Source organism: Lissotriton vulgaris, chromosome 3_1 (genome assembly GCF_964263255.1).
Source record: "Lissotriton vulgaris chromosome 3_1, aLisVul1.2, whole genome shotgun sequence".
Lineage (NCBI taxonomy): Eukaryota > Metazoa > Chordata > Amphibia > Caudata > Salamandridae > Lissotriton > Lissotriton vulgaris.
Genome location: NC_141689.1, coordinates 980,668,508 through 980,693,890, shown reverse-complemented (window position 1 = coordinate 980,693,890; position 25,383 = coordinate 980,668,508). Strand labels below are relative to the sequence as shown.

Sequence of the window (25,383 nt, the reverse complement as noted above, 5' to 3'; positions counted from 1 at the left end):
GCCTCCATGGTTGAGCCAGTGCCTGGGTTTGCTCCCTGCCTTCCCTAGTCTCTCGGAGCTGGAGCGACCCTTGCCCAATTGAGAGCGTCTGAGGTCATGCGCCTCCTCCTTGGACTGCTCATTCCCTCTGGCACGCCTTCAGCCCCAATCGTTTTTTTTTCTTTTTTAGGCTATTCCTCTCCTTTTTTGTAAATCTTTGTTTCTAAAACTCCAGTCAGATTAGCTCCTTTATTTGGGCCTCTAAGGGGCCAAGAATCTCTTGGAAGAAACTGAGAAGGAGACTGGAAAAAGGGGGCTTAGCACTACCTGATCTGCTCTTTTACTCCTGGTCTTTTCTGCTTAAAAATGGAAGAATGCTTTTGGCTACAATCTATAAATCAGAGATGGGCACACTATTCGAGGCTCAGCTGAGGAGCAAAATCTAATGGAAGATAGTTTTATGTTTAAGTACGCAAACCCAAAATACTTTAAAAAAGTCAGATTGAAAATCTTATGAGGCATGGCTGAAACATATTATAGAGTGAGGAAAGCTGTGAAACTGCCATATTTTAGCCATTTTGCCCTCATCTGGGACTCTCCGGGCTCCCCTTACTGGGCTAAAGATGTGCTGGCTGCACCCTTGAGGGTGCAGCCAGCACATCTGCGTTCTGTCCATCAACTGTGTTTTTTGCAATTTTCACCCCGAGTGGGCTGGGTATGCTCAAACGTGAGTCCCAGGCTCTCCACATCACTGGAGTCAAGCTATCCAGGCTGAAGAAGGCTGATAGCCAGAAACCGGTCCTTAGATGCTTGATTCCGGTCTAGGAAAGACATGGCTTGGTAGTTCGGGCTGGACTGTTCCCATGAGGCACAGGGTCAAGGCTGATTTGCATATAGCCATTGTCTGACCTAGGGTGGTGTGGAGTGCAAAAAAAAGATGGATTTAGGTCCAGATCTTTGTACTGGGGTGAATGTAAGACATTGTTCTGCATTCTGTCCATCAACTGTGTTTTTTGCAATTTGCACCCTTGAGGGAAAAGGGTATAGTTAGTTGGAAGCATCTCCTACACGAAGATCACTTGATATCTTGAGACTATTGCAATCAGAAGTCCGATCAAAGAATATCAAGGTTTAAATACCTTCAGGTTCGGAGTTGGTTCCAAGCTTCAACCACAAAAATTGGGAAGTACAACGAATTTGAGGAGAAACTGATTTCCAGACTGATTCTGAACAAGGAGATTGCACTTTGGTACTGGTGGATGGTGGAAATGGAGGACGGGGACTTCTTCTACCAGTCTATGGGGAAGATGTTTGCCGACAGCTACGCTGGAAGAGCAATGGCAAGTATCTATGTTTACTTTATACAAAATAGTAAAACCTGCATACCTAAGAAGAAACCAGCTTTTCACCGTCCATAGGCTTATTCAATGAGATAAGGATGGCTGGATGTACTGTTATAGTGAGAGGCATGATACGTTTCACTGCAACACAATTAATCATCTTTTCAACAAGAAAGGGTCCAGTATAACATTTGGTTCTTACCTCCGATACAGAACTGATTGGTAGGCAGCCATTGTCGAGGTAAGATATTCACAGATAGTAATGAAGAGTGATACCACTGTAATATTGGTGTAGTTCTAAGATGACTAAGAACAATGCTTTGCTCTGGAAGTATATCCAGTTATGTAATTATGATGTTCGTAAAACCAGGGAGTGACCTATTTTTTGTGCCTTATGCAGTTGGCCCAAGAAGTCCGTAATTGTTCCTCCCTGAAAAACATTTCAGCACCATCAGGGGTGTGGGATTTTATAAATGATCTACTTGTCCAGGTGGTGTTCACTTCAGAGATCAACTTTGCCCTTAAAAATAACTCCCATGATCCTTTTGGTGCCATACAGTAAGGTGAGAAATGATAGCAACATTTGCATAATATCGAAGCTCTGATAAAAGCCACTCTGAATACTCTTGAGCTCATACTATAGCAGCATGTTCTTTCAGTGGCAGGTTAAGCCTTATCCAAATAAAGTTTTTTGAACAGCCTTACCATCTATATTGTCTGATCTGGCATCTATGTCCGAACAATACTACCTTTCTTGTGCTGCTGGAACTTCAGCTTGCAGCTCTACAAAGTTTGAATGTAGGGGCGTCTCTAAACCAGGCTGCAGTAGCTGTCATTCCTCATGTTGAATGAACTTATGCCCACTGTAGGAAAGAATCTTATAACATAATATGATGGACGAAACAATTAATCAATGAGTGGACTCCTTGGACCAACCTGTTCTTATTATGCTATTATTATTAATAAATAATTGACCAGATTTCTTAACCTCTCTAGGGCTGGCTAGATACAATGTAAGACCTTTTCTGATATTTTGTGTGTGAGGACTTTGCTCTTCTGGTGGTATAGTGTGCTTTTATTAACACCAATAATGAGATGGGCTGATTGACAAGAAATTCCAAAACCACTTTAGTAATGAAGGATTAGGAAAACTGCTTCAGTTACATACTAATGGTAGTAGTTGCTATACAGATGCAGTTTTGAACCCATGGTTGGTTATGTTGCTGAACCTGGTATGGTCTGCGTTGTAGCATCTCATGTCCCGTCTATGTACTGCTATCCAGAAACTCTGGTTTCAGGATATTTTATGCATCACGTACAAAGAGAATTACACAGAGTTATAGAAGATAACACCTTTTAGATATATTAGGCAGCAGTGGGTTGGGGGCACATGTGTATATGGCTTTGCCAAGGTCTTGATCCCTTCAGGCATTGAAAATTATGGAAGTGTGGACTGCGGATCTACAGGTTCAGCCGTTTGTGTCTGTTTATTCTCCCTTCTCTTAGCCCCTCTTATTACGGGGCACGTCAATGGTGTTGCCGTAAACAACATTGCGCATGTTAAGCCCTGTCTGCTGTCCCACTATTCACGGAATATCTTAATGCTCCTTAATTTATAAATAGAACACAGTGCATATTTGTACATCTGACTGCAGGGAGCAGCAGTATGTGTAGCACATACATGTACATACAATTGGCATCCTTTGGTAAAAACATATAAAAAAGAATCTAAGTTGGTGCTTTAGTGGTGTGATGAATTTGAGAAAATTGCATGATGCCATTGCCCCTTCCAGGGGGTATAAAAGTTTCTTGTGAGAACTTTGATAGCAAAATTCTCACATGAAATGTGCTGGACTGTGTTTATTGCAACCCAACAGGTCCTGCTCCAAGATGTAGCCCTTTACATTCACAGAAGTGTTTTTATGATCCTTAATATTGGGCTAGATTAGTTGTATAGATATGGATATTTTCATCTGATTATTTTTGGACAAGCTTATTGCACTAATGCAATTTAGTTTACTTTGATTGAATGCAAATACAAACCTAACCAATATTGTGCTTAATTTGTTTATCTACACGTTAGGTGGAAATACGTCATTAAGGGCATTCTTGAAGTTAACGTGAAGCCCAACCTTCATATGTGGTCTTGGAAGCACATTCGAAAACATAGGCAACAAGTAAAGAAATACAAAGACCTTTACAAAATCAAGATAACGACAAAGAAACCTGCACCTGATAATGTAGTACAGTTGGAGGTGAGCATTTCTTTCCAGTCAGACTTTTATGCTGCTTGACTTCAAACCTATAACCGAGGTGCACTGTGCATTTATTGGCTGCATTGTAAGTGAACAAAAGGAACTGTATGAAAGGATTTTATCACTTAAGTAATTACAAGAAGGCGCTTTTGTCTGGCAGAAGGAGGACCGAATTAAATGGTTTCTTAGTTTCTATTGTTGCTACATTGCTTTGACTATTTCTGTTTTTTGCTTAAATTCATTAATACAGGTGCACGCCTTGAAGGGTGTTTTTTTGTCTTGCTCAGCCAGGGTTGGACATCGGCACTCCTTTATGGTCTTCCTAGCTACCTATTTTTTGAAGTACCTCTAGACTATTAGTCACCATCTAAACTTAAGTCTCACTGCTCTTTTTGTGTCTGACTAGGGTTAATCCTCCTGAGCCCTTATACCTCCTTAATTGATCTTAAACCATACCTCCTTAATTGATCCTAAACGTGGGCAAGATTTTTTTCAGTTGAGCTCTGCACAAGGGATACCTCTTTATTTCTGACTTCAAAACAAACTGAATAGCACACTTAATATGTGCAATGGTGAGGTATGACATATGGGAGATGGGTGACTGTCCTGGATTTATTTTGTTTAACAAACTCAAACCTAGGAACCCAGTAAATATTCCATAGTCACCTTCTAAATGTCAAAATATTCACACAGTAACAAGACCATACTACATGTGCGTTTTTACTTCTGAATGTGACCAAATACATACATTTAGCGGATCGTGATAGACACAACAGATTGTTAAAGTCAGGCTGTGAGCACTTGTTGTGATTCATTGTCCTGCTTTGGTGTGAACACTAGTTTCCCCTGGAAAGTGCCGGTGTCCCTCTTGGGTGGTCTCTTTGATGGCTCCAAGCTGTTTGAGGACAGAGTTGATTCAGCCTTAAAGAGATTAGGAGTTAGCTGAAGCACAGCCCTATCCTTCTGCCTGCTCTCTCCGACTCACTAGTCTCACCAGCAATAACATAAATTCAAGAGTTACTCCTGGGGCCTAGCGTACTGCCAGAGGCAGCCATCTCAGCAATAGGCCCCCAGTACTAGCACAGTCCCAGGTGAGTCATCTGCTGCGAATAAGGGCCAGAATATTTTTTTTCCTGCCCAATCGATGTGCATTTTCCTTGGTCCAGTGGGCCATGTAGTTTGCTAGTCATGGTTGCACCCTTCACTTTCTGGGAACCCCTTCTATAGTTCCAACTGTTTTCACTCAGACCGCAGCAGAACATGCTAGAGAGCTGGAGTCATTTTTGGATATAAGGTCAATAGCAAGATTCCCCAAGGGTAAGAGGCAGCAGGGGCTACTCCTGATACTACTTTGGGTCCAGAAGGATTGTCCTCTCATACTGATTGTTGGCATCTGTTTCTTGAACACCTTCTTTCCGAGAAACATTTTCAAGATTTAGACTCATTCCCATATCCTCCTTGTCTTAGATTTTGAGGATTGGACTGCGTTCTTGAACCTGCAGGACATGTGCTTTCATGTGCCTGTCCTGCAGTCCTACTGGTGGGACCTTTGCTTTGTGGTAGGGAAGGAGCATTTTTTTGGCCCCACTTCAGAAGAGGGGATTGCATACATTCCAGTACCTTAGCGAATGGCTGTTGAAGGCTGGTTTGTCAGTTGCAGACCACCTGCAGATGACCACCTTGCTACTCTCTTCTCTGGGCTTCGTCATCTGCAAACTGAAATTCCATCTTTTTTTTTCCACCAAGCAGCATCAATGTATATTAAACATATGTTGTCTGTTGTACACTCGTCATAATTGCCCTGTACTTACAGTGATGAAGAGAAAGACGAAGCATATAATACAATTCACTGCATACAATACATTATTCATTTCAAAAACATTACAACCAAAGGATCTCCGGGCTCAATCTCCCGTACCATGGCTATGACCTTATATGTCATTTACATTGGGACTGTGTGTGTTGAGCGTTGCCAATTCTACATATGTCCCACTCCCATGTCTATTTTAACCCCTGTATCCTGTAGTCAAGCGTCGTCTTGTGTCTGCTGCAGATAATCCGTCATCGGTTGCGTTGCCAGAAGTCCTTAGGTCTGGAGGCCTGAGGCAATTCCTCCGCATACGCCCCCAGGGTTTCTTTACAGTATATCATGTCTGTTATCCAGTCTTTGAATCTAGGTGGTCGTTTGCTACCCCACTTCATAGCTATCCGCCTTTTAATGAGTAAAAGTGTTACCGCCAGGAACTTACGTCTTTTAGCTAATTTAAGTTTTCGGATACCCAGCAGGCATACCAGTGGTGTGTTCGGAATGTGTACGGCTAGCATATTCGATAATGTATCTGTGATTCCCTTCCAATACGTGTGCAAACTGGGGCATGCTCATGCCATGTGTAGAAAATCAGCCTGGGGTGTGGTACAGCGCAGACATTTGTCATCTGCTTTAAGGCCATATCGGTGCAGTGTGACCTGTGTGTAATATGTCTGATGGATAAACTTAAAATGGATGATCCGTAAATTACAATTTGAAGTAAGTAAGTAAGTGCAATTGAGCACAAATGTAGCCCCAGTCCTCCTCGGATATTGTTTCACCAGTTATTTCCTCCCTCCTCCTGAGCGATCTATCAGACCTTAGAGTCTGTTCGTTCTGAGAAGCAGTATATAGTCGTGTGACTAGACTTATTTGCATAGGTGCTGTCAAGAGTATCTGTAGTGCATGTAACAGTGCGGGTTCTTCCGGGAACGACTTGTACAATTCCTTGGCGGCTGAACGTAGCCTGAAGTACGCGAACATTTTTAAGAGATGGGTCTTTTTGCGGAATTAATTTCTTGTGAGGAAACAATGTGCCCATGGTCAAGAAACCCATATCACCCAATGCCGTTCGCATTTTCTTTTCCTGTGTGACCGAGAGTTTGGGGTGGTTTGCCAATGGGAGCGCAAGAGCATATAAAGGGAGCTTTTGTGCTCGAAATGCCAAAGTGTGCCACACTTTAGACGTGCATTTAACTGTGTGTATCGTGTCCATGGGGTAAAACTTAATGGGATCCGACAAATAATTAGTCCGTCGTTTTAGAAGAACGCTATCGCTCTCCACTGCAATATGTGGGATATGTGAGTGGGGTTGTATCCAGTAGTGTGCGTGGTGTGCTTGCGCACAATAGTAATATAATTGAAGGTCTGGGGTGCCAAACCCTCCTTGATGATATGGTTTGGTTGATATCCTCCAGCTAACTCAGGGTTGTTTCCCAGCCCATGTGAGGCGTTGCAGCGCTGTTCGCAATCTAGAGAAAAACGTCTGCGTGAGCCGTATCGGAATATTCCAAAACGGGTATAAAAATCTAGGTTAGACTATTATTTTATGGAGTGCTATTCTATCCGCCAATGATAGAGGAATTTTAATCCATTTTTCCACCTGTTTTTCCAGTTTGATCACCGCTTTACCGTAATTTTCCCTGATCACTATGTCTAGGTCACGATGTACCCAGATTCCGAGATATTTTACCAGCTCAGTGTGCTTTTGTAATGGATAGTCTAAAGTGGGTTGTTGGGTCACTAATGTCAATGGAATTTCTACTGACTTCTCCCGATTTATACTAAGCCCGGAGTATTTTCCAAGTCCAATATGTTCTCTTACGAGCGGATTTAAATTGCTATCCGGATATCTGGTGTATATCACCATGTCGTCTGCATATAAAGAAATTGCGATGGGGCGAAGATTAAATTGTAGGGCTGCTTCTGGGTGCTTTTGTCTCATTTTACAGGTTAGTGGTTCCAACGTGAATAGGATAGGAGACAAAGGGCATCCCTGTCGTGTCCCACAGCTTATCTCTATATGTTGCGAAATGATGCCATTTATTCGTATTCTGGCTCTGGATTCAGTGTACAGCAGGGAGATCCATTTTAGGAAAGATGGTGGGAACCCCATTCTGGACAAGACTGTAAACATAAACTCCCACTCCACTGAATCAAGGGCTTTCGCCGCATCCAGGAGGGCGGCTGCTGCAGGCAGTTCTGGGTTTAAGCTATGATACATTGCAAATATGGTGCGTATGTTTTGTGTCGTTGATCTAGAGGGGTTGAAGCCAGCTTGGTCTGGCAGGACCAGGGAGCCCAGTAGGGGTTGTATTCTATTCGCTATTATCTTGGCTAAGATTTTGGCATCAACGTTTATCAGTGATAAAGGGCGGTACGAGTCGCATTTTTTCGGGTCTTTACCAGGCTTGGGAAGAGCTATTAGAAGGGCCTCACATAGTGACAATGGAAGGACGCCTTCCTCATACGCTTCCTTGTACATCTCAGCCAGGTGAGGCACCAGGAGGTCTCTGAATTCTTTGTAAAATTCACCCGGCAGGCCATCTAGGCTAGGTGCCTTGTTGTTTGGCCGTGAGTTGATCGCTTCCTTAAATTCATCTTCTGTTATATGGTGGCCGAAGTATTCCCGATGTGTTTGCGAGAGCCATGCTAAGCCAATATCATCTAAATAATCTTGCATTTCTGGCTGAGAATTTGTGGGCTGCTTGGTATATAGATTGGAGTAATAAGACATAAAGCTATCCAGGATAGAGGGAGTGTCGTACATTGGCAGATCCTGTTCATTCGTGAGTTGTGTTATATGTGCTGTCATGTGAGTGGGTCTAATTTTGTGCGATAATGCCCTACCTGGTCGCCCCCCTTCACCAATGTTCCTAGCTGTGCATTTCCGTGATAAATATTTGTGTCTGCATACTCATGGAATGCGTCTAATATCCGCCAGAAGTGTGGTGTCTAATGTGGAGTAGTGTGGCTCACTGGTTAGAGGCGGCAGAACCGAGAGCAGAATTCGGCACGGGACCAGGGTTCAATTCCCGACGCGGCAGGGTCGTGGACCTTGGTCAGTGGACTCGATAATTCTCGCTTCGGTGCTTACTCTAATCAGGGGTTCCACTCGGCAACTCTGGGCATTAGCTTGCCTCATCTCCACAACGGCCCCATCAATTCCGGGGATGCCTGGTTCCACCTTGGGGACTCCCAGCAGGGACCATCCCACAGGGAAAGCCAGGACGGGTTCCCCAGAGTTATACAGCGCCAGGAGACCTATGGACGGGTAGCAGTGCGCTTTACAAGCTCAAATACATTTACAATGTGGCAGTGTATTCAGCACCTAAGTTCCGAATTTCCCTTTCGGCCATGTCTAATTGCTGCTGTATATCCTTAAGTATTCCTGCATGCTTACTAATGCAATGTCCCCGTATAGTTACTTTCAATGCCTCCCAAAGCGTTCTTGAACTTTTTACAGAGCCAGTGTTGAGCTGAAAGAAATTTATGATCGCTTGATGCAATTTGCTACAAAATACTTGATCTTGCAGTGCAGAGTGTTGGAGTCTCCATGTGAACACTCTAGGGGTATGAGTGGGGATGGCAAGCTCCAGGCGCACGGGGGAATGATCTGACAACGTTTAGGTAAGTGTTCCACTGAGTTGGTCCAGGTACTAATTTCCTGTGTGGTCAGTCAGTATTCCAATCTGGACCAGGAATTATGCGTCGCTGAGGTACAGGTGCCCTCTTTGCGTCCTGGGTGCCTCAATCTCCAGATATCTATCATGGACTAGTCTTCCATGCTCTTTCTCAGCGATCTGGCCGACCGTCTGCCGTATTTTTCGATGCCTGGTGATCTGTCCAGTGTCGGATCCAGACAGGTATTAAAGTCCCCCCTCATAGAATAGTCGTGGATTGGGAGTCTCGAAGTATGACCCAGATGCAATCATAAAAGGTTGGATTATCTACATTCGGACCATATAACGCTACTATCGTAAGAACAGTGCCCCCAAAGTCGCCTTGTATAATAACATATCTACCTTGGTCATCTGTGATCGTATTAATAGGTGTGAAAGGTGTGTTGCGTTTGATCAGAATCAGCACCCCCCTGGCATAATTTGAGTAAGAGGATGCTACACGAAACGTTGCCCACCTATGTCCAACTCTACACTCTCGATGGGGTGTACGGTGTGTTTCTTGGAGGCAGGCGATGTCTACTTTGTGCCTGTCCAAGTAGGCTAGCACTTTCCGGATTTTCTGAGGGTTTTGGAGTCCACTAACGTTCCAGGTCATAAAGGTCAGTGTGCGAACATGTCTCAGGTCAGTCGCCATGTGCTATATAAAGGAAAGAAGAGTGGGACCAGTAAATGAGCCCTCTTACAAGTACAGTACACAAAATAAAAACGATCTATACATTCATAGCTGCCAGGCGGGGTTTTTTTCATCTCCCCCCCCCCCCCATACCCACTCCCTCCCACTCCGCTGTGCCCCCGTCAGCGAAGACAAACCCTTGCAAGTAAACCATGTCCCTATCCCCCCACCCCCCTGATATAACTAACAAGGAAATAAAAAGTTTTAACAGGTGTGGTGCACACAAGTGAGCGGAAGCTGCAGAGTCCTCAGCCCTTCATTAGATCTCTCGAAAGGGGGGAGGGGCGCCATTTAACAACATATATATGCACCTTTGCAGCGAACACCACTACATTGTAATGCGCAGTTACAATAACTATAACCAAACTATCAAAGTGAGAGCCGTCTACAGCTCCCCAGTATGTAAATCTGTGCCGTATGGTGTTGATATTTCTATTTTTACTTATCTATTTGACGTATTCACGTTGCGGCCTCAGTCCAACTTAAATGTCGCTGCTTGATAGTAGCGCGGGGTAGCCACACAGTTCACTCTGCCCAAGGGGTGACCGAATACCCGCATTGTATTCACTACCAGATCACTCGTCAAAAATTAGCAGAGTAAGAATGTTCCTCCCAGCAATACCGTGGTCTACCACGATCTAGCCGAGTGCTGTCACTCCACATCTGACATAGTTTCCCGGTCAGGCAATCTGACTCTTGGTGATCTTCTGCGTGTTCCTTGGGGTTTCCTCAGTTGCAAGTATTTCAGGACATCCTTAGGTTCATTAAAGATTTTTGTGGCTCCCTCGTCGGTGATTTTGAGTCTGGCAGGATAGCGCAGGTAATTTGTAACTCTCGAAGTTTCTGTTTGGCCGGTCCAAATTTCTTCCTCGCCTCTTGGACAGATTGTGTGAAGTCTGGATACAGGGCTATTTCCATGCCCTCATGTCGCAAGGTGCCCAATTTGCGAGCCTTACGCAGCGCCGCATCTCTGTCCCTATAATTCAGAAGTTTAGCTATTATGGGTCGTGGCTTGGTGCCAAGTGGAGGCTTGGGAGCTAGAGGTCTGTGCTCTCTTTCTATTATGAAGACGTCCGAGAAGATATCCCAGCCGAGCAGTGTGATTAGGAGTCGTTCCACATATTTCTCCATGGGACCTGTATTTGTAGTTTCCGCTATGCCCATTAAGCGGATGTTGCTTCTTCTGGACCTCGCTTCTAAATTCTCTGCTTTAGCTGTCAACGCCAACAGCTGTTTGTCCATCTTAGTTTGTTTGGTAGTAACTTGGGTTTTGGCATCTTCTACCTCTGAGATTGGCCGTTCCGCCATGTCAAGCCTCTCAGTATGGTGATCTAGCCTCTCGGACATTCGGTCCACTCTGTGCGTCAAGGAGTTGATTTTGCTGTCTATGTTTGTCAACGCAGTTTGTATTGTGAGAAACATCGACCGGATATTGTCGTGTGTAACCCCGCCGGTGGATGTCGCTGTAGGCTGAGGCGCTTGTTGGTCATTAGTAGATTGTTCCAGTGTTTTTTTGGACTGGTCAAAGTTTATTTTCGGTTGATTTTTATCGGGTTTGCCCATGATGGCTCCAGAGCCTGTGTCCCGACGTGAGCACTGAGTATGAAGATGGGCAGCAATGTAAGGATGTTACCCTGTGGCGTAAGCGGTCAGCGGTTACCAGCACTCTTCTGGAGTGTTCTATATGTGTAGCTGCACCCCCTGGGCCAAAGGTAAGGCCCGCTTTGTGATCTGGTTTAATAGCGTGGATCCTCCTCTCAGGGCTAATGGTATTGCACCTCTCCCACTAAGTAACTATATGTCGCTTGCAGCTTGCGTGCTCGCCACTGTCACCCCCACAGCCACCTCCAGACGTTGCAGCAAGATGCGGATTGGAGCCTTTTGCAGTGTAACTTGGATAAGCAGCAGAAGCTGGGAAGCTCCTGTGTCCCCTACCAGGTTCCGCAGCCCGGCGTCAGATTCCTACGGTATTATATGCGACTGGGGACATAGAGCGGTAACCCCCTAATGGGTATGTCGTCCTGAGGGTGATCAGATGTGCTCACCACCTCGCGGCCGCCTGTGTCACTGAGTTTGTATCTTCAGGTCTTTTCCCCCAGCCTGCAGGACCGTGTCTAAAACCACAGGGGGTCACAACATCCGGCCCGCCCCAAATCTGTAGGGATCGACTTCTCCCGTCAATCCCAGACCAGCCAGCCCGGCCGCACCATCCACAGGGCCCCGCTGATATTCCCGCAGGGCAGCGCAGATCCCCGAAGGAGATGCACCCGAGGCCCTATCTGCACCCCGGGCCTTGCGGTACGCTCAAGGAGTACAGCTCCTTACCTCCTTCTGAAAGGTGCTCCGCTTGCGGCCTGCAGCAATCCGCCCACGTCACGCTGCATGCGCAGGTTCGGGCTGCGTCCTTCGATCAGAGGGCGGCTCTCTCAGCCTAAACCCCCACAGGCGGTGTCAGTGCTGGTACCCCAGTTTGGTGGGGGGCGCTGGTGGCGTGATGGCGCCCCGTGGCGACTCGACACTCTGGTCGCGAACCTTGACCCACACTCCGGACCCGGGGTCTAATACCACCGAGCGACGTGCCGTGCGTCCCGGCCTGCTCCTGTGCTCGAGGCCGGTGCTCGATCAACTTCACTGTGCTGAAGGCCTCACAGGTTTGCTCGGCTAGTTTCACCAGTTCGGGGCACCAGATCATTCTGGAAGTTCTGAATTCCGAAGACGCAGTGGTGGGAGACCCATATCAACACCTCTGGTAGGAAAGTTCACTATTTATAGTGCAGGATAAACATTATGAATAGGGCATCCCGGAGGAGCTCGCTCAAAGCGCTGACATCTCGTGGCTCGGCTTGCTCTGCCCCTCCTGAAATTCCATCTTCAGCTAATGCAGAAGATTCTACTTATAATAGCTGTTTCTGGGCGTTCAAGGCCTTTCTGCCTCCTACAGAGAATCTGAAAAGTTCAGCATATGATCCTGCTGTTACAGATTCGGTCATAAGTTCTGGTCCAGAGATTACTGAGGCTTCTTTGTCTTCTGATCTCATGTATTTTGCTGGTGCCCCATGCCCAGAGATTTCTGAGGCTTCTTTGTCTTCTAATCTCATGTATTTTGCTGGTGCCCCATGCCCAGAGATTTCTGAGGCTTCTTTGTCTTCTAATCTCATGTATTTTGCTGGTGTCCCATGCCCAGAGATTTCTGAGGCTTCTTTGTCTTCTAATCTCATGTATTTTGCTGGTGCCCCATGCCCAGAGATTTCTGAGGCTTCTTTGTCTTCTAATCTCATGTATTTTGCTGGTGCCCCATGCCCCATGCCCACCTGCACATGCAGTCTCTGCAGTGGAACCTCCGTCTTCATTGGGCTTCACATAGGGAGGCCTCTCAGCCAACATACTTAAGTTCAATTAGGCGTCTCGGGACTCCAATAAATAGGGCAGGGCCATATACGCTGTACCATACGGTTTTTAGGCTGTAGTGATGGTTGGGCTTTTAGGGGTTTTCATTGACTGTCAGTCATCTGGCAGGGCCCTTGAATGCAAAAGAAGACAAGCTCAGCAATCCCCATCTAACTGACCAGAAGTGGTGTCTGTATGCAGAGATGGTTCAGGCTATATTCGCCCTCTGGAGTTTTGTATCCTGGTTCCCTGGAAGATGCTTTTCGCCTAATGTGGGACTCGGGACACCTTTGCATGTTCCTGCAACTGCCGCTGCTATCTTGGGTCCTGAAGGTTACTAGGGGCCGGGCTCGACTCCTCCTGATGCTCTTGTATAGCTTTGGTACTCCGACTTCAGTAGTTGCAAAATGATGGGGTCCCCCTCTTGCAGATTGGGCTCAATAGTATCAATAGTTGCCCCCTGAGCTGCTGTGCCCCCACCCCTTACACGGCTGGGCTGTGTTCGGTAAAGCAGAGCAACTTTTCCAAGTGCTTAAATATTTATTATGCCATTGCACGTATTTTGCAAAGCATGCAATGGCGTGGCTCAGAGGGTGAAGGGGCCCACTCCAAAGCATGAAACCCTGGATGCCAACCCACACCGAGGGGCTGCAGGGGCCTCTGTTAACGCCCCTGGACCTCCTGATTCTGAGTGTCTGTTCCCAGCTCCTCCTCCTCAGGGTGACCTGCTTTCCCTACAACAGGACAGGGTTCTACACCAAAACATATACAACCTACACCTCTAAGCATGAAGATTGAACTGAACCATCTGACAGATTCTTTCTGCCTAAAGTAATAGTGTATGTGAACTTAGTTGCTCACTGCCTGTCCACAAATCATTCTATTTTGGACATTAAGCTAAGTTTGTGGTATGGTGTGACGACCGTCAGGATGATCCATGACAGTCTAACCTTTCAGATGTTCTTGTGTTCCCTTGTTTGTCCTGCCTTTGGTCTGGAAAGTACTTGCCATGGACACCATTAAAGATTATTTGTCAGTTCTTTCGGCCTTTCTGCGCTTGCCAGATCAACCCTTTTTGCCACCAGTTGGAATGCGTTTTTGAAAGGGCTTACATTTATGTTCCCCATCTCTCCCTTTGTAATGCCTTAAGTGGGATTTTAATTTGGTTCTTAACTTCTTGATGTGGACACATTTTGAGCCTCTGCTTACCTGTTCTTTACGGTTTCTTACCCATAAAAATGTGTTCCTCATTGTAATTGCTTCCAGGGGTCAATGTCAGCGAATTGAAGACACGGCCTGTGCAACCACCATCTACCACCTTCTTTTCATCCTTTCTTCAGAAAGTAATGTTGCCTTTCCATGTGCCGTACTCCATCACAATCATCCCCCCCCCCCCCCCCACACTACATTCTTCTAAAGAAGTGGAGAGGCTTCACAGGTTGGACCTTAGGAGGCCGCCTAGGTTGTACATTGAACGGCCGAAGGAGCACAAAGCGGATGACCAACTTTTTGTTTGGTTTTGGTTCCCTGGCGCTGATAAATAAAAGCCAGTCCAGAAATATACCATATCCAGATGGATCATTCTTATAATTCATATTATAGTGTTGTAATAGTCTCCACATCAGAAAAGGTTGACACAATATGCAAGATTAGCGCCAAACATCACATCAGTGCACCAGCAGTAACATGAACCAGCATTGGCCAGCAGTAACGTGAACAAGCATTGGCATAGCCTATAGGTCTCACCTTTGAGATCTTATAAGTGTTTAGCCAGAGCTATTAGATAGCCAACGTCTTTAAGCTGTGTCATAGAGCAGTGTGGCTGCTGTGCAATATGTTGAAGAGTTATAATAAAAAGTGTTAGAAGCATATTGGTTACCTTATATATAACCAAGAAAACATTATGTACAACTGAACGACCCTATTAAAAAAAGGAATTAACATAAAAAAATATCTTCTCGTTTTTTGGCCCTTGCAATGCTAGCAACTTCATCCTGCCTGTTCAAATGCTTGTTTGTTATAGCTCTTTTATTTTGCTTTGGGGGGAGGGGGGGGTGACCCTATTATATATTTACATGGTTATACAGTCTATAACAATGAGTCTTTATGAATTACAATCTTGTCCTGAAGCACTTACAATATGCATTTTATGGGAAAGAAATGTATACTAACACTAACCATGTAGAGCAGGAGGTGGGACTATCTGGAGGCCAAAACAGCAGCCTTGATCGCTGCTTTCTTGTTGTGCTACTTACTGGGCCCTGGGGCCAGATTTGGTGTTAGGAAAGCCAGGTTTGGCCTTACAAGGCCTGAAAAGAGTCTGGGCTATGCTTTCTTCTGGCTTTTTGAGGTAGACTACTCCTTTGGGAAGAAGGGTCAGAATAATTTTCATATGGCGGACAAAGGGATAACAATGGTAAGGAATGCTACCCAGAGCAATTGCCAAGGTTAATACTATTTGAAAGCATTCCTCAAATCACATTTTGTTTGTTTTCAGTAGCAAGGTTACCAGCCATTGATAAAAAATATACTTATTCCTAAGAGTCCAAGAAACCACACAAATACATTTTTGGTTAACATGCTGTCTGACTGAAAACCATTTTTTGTTTTCTCTAATGTGGTTCTGTGCAGTGAAATGGGATGTACTTGATTGACTGACCTTGTGTCCGTTGCAAGTTACAATCTGGTCAGAATTCCCCAGTACTGATTCACAGAATTGGGATTTTGACATTTTCCCTCCCAAAATCCAATGAAAGACAGTAGAAATGTTGCCAGTCTAGCATGCTTGGTTAGGCTTTCAGACGTGAATATTCCAGATGAAGGAGTAGTGTAGAAATGAGGTACGAGAATGCACCAAACTCTTCAAAGGAGTGTTGGAAAATGCTTTTCAAATTGTGGAAAAATACTTTCTTAAATATTATGACTCAGGATCATGTTTTTTAAATTGTCCCATATAGTTATCATTGACTTTGCTGAATTTACACCTTACTATAGATTCGTAATAATTTAAACAAATTTGAGGAAATTGAAAAGTACCAAACGGATACTGTGTTTTGCATGAACTTTGTAGAAGTTCGAACAGTAATGATTTGAGTGCTTTTGTGTTTATGGAAGGGTCCGAGTGTGATACACAAGTTTTAACAATCAACTTAAAATATATCACGTGATAATTAAAGCTACTGTAACAGTTTGTGGTGCATAAAGCATAACGTGCCATTCCTGACCATGAGTTATTATACTAGCATATGAAAAGTACTATAAAAATAAGAGGTAAAATATTTTACCTTGCAGCTAGCGAATTGCCTAAGCGTACCATGTGGCAGTAAGTACTTTTTAAATTTAGGGTTTCTGTATTGTATGTAAATTCATCAATCTGATTCTTTATTTTGTTTATTCATATTTGTAAAAACTAAAATAAATAAGAGCATCTCTTCTCACTTTTTTAGGAATTCGAGAAGACTCTCGATGTATTCAACATTACTCTTGCCAGACAACAGGCCGAGGTTGAGGTAAGTGTAGTACCTTGTCTGATTGGGATTTTAAATTGAAATCTCTAAGTTGTTTTCTGAAGAGCACCTCTTACATTTAGCATTTACAGATATTTACCCAGTAAACAATTTGCTTTGAATGCATTGTTAAGAAAAATATTGGCAATCTATTCTCATTTGTTGCATATAAATGCAATCATTGAAGGTGGTAACTGAACTCTGCTAAGTTTTCTGATACTTTGAGCCTGTGGGAATCTGATTGGTCACTTTGTGGAGGCCTTTGCATCCTGATCACCATAGTTTAAGAGATTTTTCAACTATCTGCATCTGTCGTCACATGTGACAGTATAGGTATGATGCATTGTACCACTTCATTGCTGTCTTGAAGTAGAGCTCTTGACTCAAAACCCTGTTGATATTTTTAGAGATTGATGCAATTGTCTGTTTGCTGACTAGCCACTTTGTTGTCATCCTCTCGAGAGTTAATGGCTTATGTACGGATGCAACAGTTGGGCCGTCTCAAGTTAGCTCAGACATTGGAGACGTAGCAATCAACTCATTGCTACAGTAGCGGCGATGGTTCGTATTTACAGATACATATCTGTTCAGGAAGTAGCAACATATCTCCTTTAAGTGGCTCAGTCCAAGGGAGCTCTATGTTTATGCTAGCCACTTCGGAATTAGATAAGTCTGATTCGCAATGTGGTCTGTGCCTCCACAGTGACTTCCATCGGTTACCATGGTATGGGAGGGAAGGGGATGGTCATGAGAAAGCGATTAGTTGCTTTGCCAGGTATGATTTCACAGCTTTGGTCCTCAGTGTTTCCTCGGCAAGTAGCCTTTTCTTTTGGTCCTTTTTAAGATCAAACTGTCTACTTTCAGTAGCTTAACTATTCTGTTGTACAGTAGACTATGTGTTAGTCTTCAGAGTGTGTGTGTGTTGGGGTTGGGGTTCTTTTTTCCTTTGGTGGCAATCTCTTCAGTGACTGTTGAACCAGGTCATGTAGCTCTCTCCATCTCCTCTATACTGCCCATTCACACAGCATGAACTTCCTGCAGATCAGTTTACATGGACAGAATTGATGTTTTCACTCGTGTTGTGCAGCCAGATGATCAGCAAAACAATGATGGCACATTGTTGGAGCTCTGTTCCCTAGTTCCTCCCCTTTGGTGATCTCTCTTCACCTGTACCCAACTTAGTTTCCCTCCCTACGCTTCCTCTGTATTGCAGATGCTCAAGTCTCTTTGTTGCCATCTTACGTCGCCTCTGCACTGCCTCCACACTCACCGATTTTTTGACACTCTTCTGTCTCCAAGGTGTGTCAAGATACACTTGTTTTCTTATGTCAGATAAGTGCTCATTCTAAATTTCCTTAGCTAAATGTGATTTAAATGGCACGAACAACGTGTAACCATATCTTCCATGTGGTGTTCCAGTCACACCCCTTCTTCCAATTTAGTAGTTGAAAGTTGGACTAGTTAAACTGATAAATTCTGACATAGAGCTATATATAGCCTCTAACTATGAAAGATATTGATTATTTATATAATGCATCATTAAGTGAAAATGTCCTGCATTTAGATGTTGGATAGGTAGGATGCTGAGGTAGAATATAAAGAGGCGAACACAAAACGTGAATAGTGAGGTGGCAAGGTGATTTTGAAACGTCAATTGTTATCACACAAACTGTACTAGAATGAAAAGGAACTAAAAAACACTCAGTTCAAAAGAAGAAAAGCCATCACTTCAGGCAAAAATAAAAATAGGCATCGTCCTAGCAGGTAACTGGATAGTCTTGATAAGCAAATATCAATTGATGTACTCCTAAAAAGCTTACCAGCATATAGCTTTGACTAAATGTGTAAGGATGTGTTTGTTCAGTGTAATTCTTCTGTTAGTTCTGTGGAATGCAAGCCCCTTTACTATACATTGTGAGAGTCAACTCTAGAAATGCTGTCTTGTTAAAGAGGACAGTGCATGCACAGCATGCAGATAATGACCTACAGAAGAAAAGATGGTAGATTACTTGCTGCAAAAATATGCCAGCAATAATAGGTAGGAATCAGTGTTCACATACACAACCATAAAGCTGGCTTTTAGCAAACCAGCTTAGAAAAGTACATTACTCTTACATCCAATTCTCCGTCACTTATTTTCAACTTTTGAGACCGCCACCAAGAGGTTGCCCTTGAAACTGTGCACAAGTTATGTGCACAGTGCTTGAAGACTCGTTGTACTAATTTCCCTATGGACTTCTTTCATTAGGAATTATATGTAACATTATCCCTGCAGCTGATGAGCTGTGATTTTGTATTTTCATTTATAAACTGCATTTATCTGCCGGTATTCTGTACCTTATGTTCTATGGTGGTCATGAGCACTGTTAGCACAGTATTAAGTATTAATAAAATGAGTGAGGTTTTTCTTTGGTCCTATCACCAGGAAATCCATCAACTTTTCTCATAGGGTGAGGGCCTATTCTACGCTTCAACATGCTAAATGGTTAAACACATTTATTAACCAGACCCTGTAGTGGACTGGAAACTGCCTGAACGTGTTACACAGTTGCTGGGGTTTGGCGCCTGGAACCGAACATGCTTTTCAGGTGTGGCGATATTTAGGCACAACATCATATGGCACACTTCCAGTTGGCAGTGGAATTCCAGTTACATAAGTCACAGTTTTATAAATTTTACAACTTTGCCGCAATAGAGTGAACTTGAGGCAGTCCTGTACTTTAAGCCCCTCAAAATAAAACTAACTATAGAAGATTTGGGCATAAGTGGATTTCCTGATTATACATAAACCTTTTGAAGAACTGAAATCTTCATTCTCAGGGATTACTTACTAATAGAAAGAAGAACTTGGCACAGAAGCTGAAATATGAAAAGACATCTTTATTAAACTTAATTAAGTGAGGCCATGTCGCACAGAAGCCGTAGCAACTGAATGAGGTAGTTTGAGGAATACAGAAAACAGAACCCTTTTATATGCTCAGGGTTACAAGACCCAACATAAAAGTAAGGGGCAGTCCTTGCTTTTGCAAGCCCATAATCAATCATTGAACAAACCCAACTTTCTTGTTTGGACAAGCCGGACAAACCCATAATAAGAAGGACCACAACCCATATCGTAAATAGACCATAAAAGAAGAAACAGAAACAGATAGAAGTAGGATAAGGCATGTTTGTGTGCAGTAAAACTTTATGATATCCTGTGCTCTGATCCTTAATCTTGATCAGCTAAAGGGCAGGAACTGGTTTAACAAGGTCCGCTTCAGGCAACAGGGTCAGTTCATTCAGGTCAACCAGGAGTCAGCACAAACTCAAGCTAAGGTGTACGTGTTCTAAAGACTTGTTCAGCCACAGTCATAGGCCTATGTGAGGGCAACCCCAAAATTGCTACCATGCACAAAATGGAACCCAAGCGTTCAGAATTCACAGAACCTCACTGGTTCTGTATACCCCAGACCCATTTGTGGGGCTTTAAGCCTGATGGGCCTTAGATGCAGAGGAGATAGATATTGAGGAATGTCAAGATATTATTATGGCTGTCCGGGTCTTAGCTATTCCCTCCGACCTCAAATTAATCCAATTGAATTACTTTAACAGAGATATTTTTTTTTTTGCCCCAATAGATTGTTGGGGGGTTGATTGCCACTTTTTATTACGTTACATTGCATATTAATTTCGGCTCATGCAGAGATACTTCTAGATGATACATGTTACACTCATGGAAATCCTAGGTACTCGCCAGTACCAGTCCCCAAAGTGATACCGTTGTGTATAATGGAGTGATTGAAGATATGAGATGATAGAGAATTCTGACTGGTTTAGAACTTTTGATGGCCAAGAGAGATGAGCACCTGTGTATAAATCGAAGAGATTTGCGGCGAAAGACAATATAATATGTGTTCCGTGGACAACCACTAGTTTGCCGCTTGCTATCAGATTGGCATCATCACTGAGGTGCTGTGGTTGGTTTGGACTTGCTCCTGTCTTTTCCCCTCTGAACTGGTCACACTGTATCGTTCGTTTACTATTTTGCCTTTAACTTTAAATGCAAAAAAAGGATTATTAAAAAGTAAAAAACAAGGTTTTGGTACAGAGTCACAGGTTAAAAAATGGAGACCGCAAGTAAAAAGAAATCTGATAGGGACTACTAGCCGCAGATTCCTTCACGTAGAATTATCTCCAGGCTTGAGACTGGACCTGGAAACTTTTTTGCCACAGCGAAAGGAGGACAAGGCCTCGGAGAAAAACTGAAGGACCTACCAGCCGGTGAGCCACGCCCTTGGGGACGCTGCGAAAGATGATGTCGCAGACGAAACTGGCGGTTCCTTGCTTCCGAGATAAAGGACGGATGCTGAGAGGACACCGAGCTGGAGAAGCGCGCCGACAGCAACTTCATCCGGCGCTCCCGCCGTACCGTAGGCTTGCGGTGCTGACATGCGTCGCAGCTCTCCGAGTCGTTGTGCCCACCCAGTCACCACACTCAAACTGGGTGAGGGTCCGCCGCCAACATGGGACATGCACAAGAGGGACACGTCTTGAAGCCCGAAGGCATTCGCACACTGTTCCAAACGTGAAAAAAGGGATAGAAGGCCTAAAAACAAGCCAGAGCAAAACTGGATGCGCGTTGCACGCGGAAAGAGAAAAACTGACGTAGGTGCGTCGGGGTGAGACTTATGTATCCTCGCTGACGTCACAGACTCGGAGGACGTCAGGGAGGAGTCGCGTGGTGACGTCCCCCCGGCGCGCAGGGATGCTGTGGCAAAAAAGTTTCCGGGTCCAGTCTCACGCCTGGGGATAATTCTACGTGAAGGAATCTGTGGCTAGAATCGTCTCTACCAGATACATCATTACCGAAGGTAAGTAATTTGTACTTCTGTTGTGCAGAGAATGTAAAACTACTGCAGGGATATGCAATCCAACCATCCTTTGCACACAAAATTAGAAAACAATTTTAGAGCTTGGTTGTAGTGTTTTTATCTAGGAACCTGAATCAATATTACCCTTTTATGCCCTTACACGGCTATAATCAATAATATCCATATAATGGCATAGGAATCAGATCCATATTTCAGTAAATCGCCCTTGCAGTCCAAAGCACAGCAAAAGCCACTTCCTTAGATTCCTAGAAAGCACAACGAGTTCTTTCAACACACCAAACCTCCAGCAACCTGGGAAATCCCCATGTGCTTTGTTTTGATTTGTAATAGAACTCCTGAGAAGCACTGTAAGAACGGCCAGTTCTTAGTGACATCTTTATTGACGTCTTATGTCCAACCTTACGTCAAACCCGGCACCTTTCAGGTATAAATATGCCAACGCTGCCTTAAGCAAACACACAGTGGTGAATATTGGAGCCGAGCAGCTATCTACTTTCCGAGAGTCCAGCAGATGCGAGAAGCCCACGGACGCTGCCCCTCCTCTTCGATGCGCTGAGAAAGACGCTGTCTTTCCTCCTGCCGAGAAAATCCAGCCTCCGGCGTTTCCAGCCTACCCTTGCGGGTGACTGGGATATCGAGTCCTGAGAGAGAGATACCAGACCTCCTACATTCTATTCCCAAGGTACAGTGCTGACTAAACCCTTAGAGAGAATTCTTGAACCATATTCTTGGCAAAACCTACTCAACTTAAACTGCTACTTATTTACTCCTTCCCACGTATTAGGCTTAGGTCAGGTACATCGGGGTAGGCGTATTTAGAAGCACCAGTTGAGCACGTTAGCTAATGTATATATGTATGTATATATTTTATCCATTTTAAAGTATCTTATGGCTAAGAAACCATATCAATGCTTTTACAGTATTATTTCATAATACTCCTGGTACTGTACGCACTTTACTTTATAATAAGTATTGCAATTGTGGCAATTCATTTCTCTTGCATGAGAAGGAAGACTGCTCAATAAATAATATCTTTTATTGAAAACGCCCGTCTCTCCATTCTCTGCACCCTGGTGAAACTAAGAATGCACGTCTGACTGAGTGAAATAATTGTCTATTGTTTTCACACGACTCTAGAGATTTACTCTTATTCCAAGGGAGCAAAGTTGTCATGTTTATGCGGTTGTCGGAAGCTGAATCCCTTCTTGTCTGAGCCAGGGCAGCTGATCCCTTCCTTTTCAGTCAAGAAAGTTTCCAGTGACCTCTGAGCTAGCTGGCGCAAACCTATATTAAGTCTAACTTAGTCAGTAGAGACCTAGAAGACTTCAGTCCTACGTCTACACTGCTGTTTATGTTATTCCAATGCGCAGGGACTATAGGGAAAATAGGAACTACACAACATGGCGCCCAACGTTTGGTAAGGCGATAAAACTAACGCAAGACGTTAGAGTAACTCAGTCCTGCTTTTTCACACAGACCCTTTTTCCCGTAAATACGCCAATAGACGTCTGGAGTGGGTGAAAGGTTAAAATCCGCCGCAACTTAGTAGGAAGAGATTCCTATGTACATTTTTTGGTTTAGTCAACGTTGAAGGATACAGTGTTCTAAAATATTGTGCACCTAATCTTTTGTCTCCTTGAAAACTAGATCTAAAAAAACAAAAAAAAAAACACTTCTGACAGTAAAATGCCAGACAGTGAAGACGAAAGGGAAGCAGCTAAATTAGCAGCTCAACTAATAGAGGATGATACAAGTCTCCTACAGAATGACCGGAATGCTATCCTTATTCGAGTCAACATAAGGAAAACTATAACTCTAAAACTTATAGAAAATGGACTGACAGCACAAGGTGGTACAGTCATTTTTGTGATAGAGGCACACTAATATCGGCAGACAGAGGTTTTCTATTCATGGATAAACTTTCCAGCGGCAAACGCTACAACACACAAATTCCACTATTACAAAATAGAGGAACCTCCGGATGAATACACTCCTTTCGAGGAGTTTGAAATCCCATTAAAATACCAAGAGCACCTGCTATGGTTTAAAGGCTCCCTAATACATAATGATCACATCACCAGGCTCGGTCCACTAGGTAGACCGGGAGCAACGTGGCCGGTTCTAGCCAGCTACACATCACATCCAGACATTGAAAAAATGTCAGACATGGAACTTTTAGCCCAGCATTACACAGACAGTTAGTCCAATATGTAATGAGGACTGCAACAGTCCAACCAGCAGTTAACATTCAACAGCTTACCCCTCATCAGGGGAACACAAATAAAATTCCACCACAGAACATACAATCATGTCTTGGTAAAACACCCGCAAAACAGGAACAAATTCCATTCTGGCTAGCACAAAAAATAACTCGGATAGAAGCAGTATTCCCAAATACTACCCCTAGTGAGAAACACAGAATTCTGACTATCTGCCTTCCAATGGGGGTCGCACCACATGTGGAGGACTGTGACACTTGGTGTACAGTCTTTGCTTCCTTTTACACAAAAACACATGGTGTTCCGTCTCTGGCGGTAATGCCAGATGTACTAAGACAGATTCAAAATGAATATGGTCCAGAACCTGCTTTAACTCTTGGTATGAAATTACTGAAAGACTTCAAGCAGGTCTCGGCTATATTATTAGCCAACATAAAAGGTGAAGCAGCATCTGTGGCGAACCGCCAAAAATTTAAGGAAACAGATATAACAGACCAACCAATTGAACTGGCCAGAATCATGGAAAAATCGTATGAACTAGGTAGAGATAGTTTGAGTGGGAAACCGGTAAAACCCCAACTACTTGAAAATCCTGAGAAAATATTTATTAAAAATAATGTAAACACTCCAAAAAAGAGCTGGGATGGAAATAAACAATCGAGTCCCAAAGAAAGAAGATTCCAGTCCAGAGGAAGGTCTCCTCGGCGGAGAGAAAGAACTCCAAATCGAGAACACCAGTCTCCCCAAAGGGAGCCCTCTGAGAAAAGATACAACCTTAGAAATAGGGATAATCTGAAGAAACCCGACAGATATCAAAGTAATGATACACGTCCCTCTCGATCTTTTTCGCAGAAATCGGAAAGAAGAGGACTGTCGGAACACAGGGAAGAGCACACCAAGTCCAAAGACAAGGAACCTGCTCAAAGTAAAAAATTACAATTTCCAAGAAAGAAGGTAGCCAGTATTAAAATAATCGAACATGCCGAGAATACTGAGGACACAGCTGAAATACGGAGAGTGGGCACAGACAATGCTAGACAGCACAGCAGAAATCAGCATAGCTCGCAAGATCCTGATGAATCATCTGGAGACAGTGGACACGAATGAATACATTCAAGTGGAAACTGCAGATACCAGAGTTAGCGAACCTCATAAAATATACGAAATAACACTACGTATAGAGGGAGATAAGACTAGGAAAATAAGGGGTCTGTTTTGGGATAATCTCTCAAAAGGCTATGACATCCTATTAGCTGAAAAAGACTGGCCAACAGAGTTTGTCAGGGAGTGCCCTCATGGCGAAGAAATGATTATGCCTGCCTTCTCAAATCATATTCCAATCCATAGAAAATATATATATGCAAGAAAATGGGCAGTAGCTCAAGCTCCTGCATTATACAAAAATCATGTAGGATGGGACGAAGACTCCCCTCCTCACAAAATCCAGTTAAAATGTCAACCAGCTGCACAAAGGCAGTACCCAATTAAACAAGAAGCTAAAAAACAGGTCAGGGAGATTTTAGATCAACTTGAATACCAAGGGGTGATTGAAACATGCACCTCTCAAATGAACAATCCTTTGTTTCCTGTCTCCAAACCAGACAATTCCTATCGTCTAGTCTTGGACTACAGACACCTTAACTCATGTTGCAAAACATTT

The 25,383-nt window shown here is 43.8% G+C and overlaps 1 protein-coding gene across 4 annotated transcripts in view; it reads left to right on the top strand.

Annotated features, from left to right (window-relative positions):
* Window positions 1–25,383, top strand: part of VPS13A (vacuolar protein sorting 13 homolog A) — a 2,146,181-nt gene that overhangs the window by 271,336 nt on the left and 1,849,462 nt on the right. For all 4 annotated transcript variants that reach the window (XM_086961343.1, XM_086961342.1, XM_086961345.1 and 1 more), the window contains exons 13-14: window positions 3,403–3,574; window positions 16,571–16,633. In XM_086961343.1, the coding sequence (XP_086817469.1) occupies window positions 3,403–3,574; window positions 16,571–16,633 (235 nt within the window). The remainder of the gene's footprint in view (window positions 1–3,402; window positions 3,575–16,570; window positions 16,634–25,383) is intronic.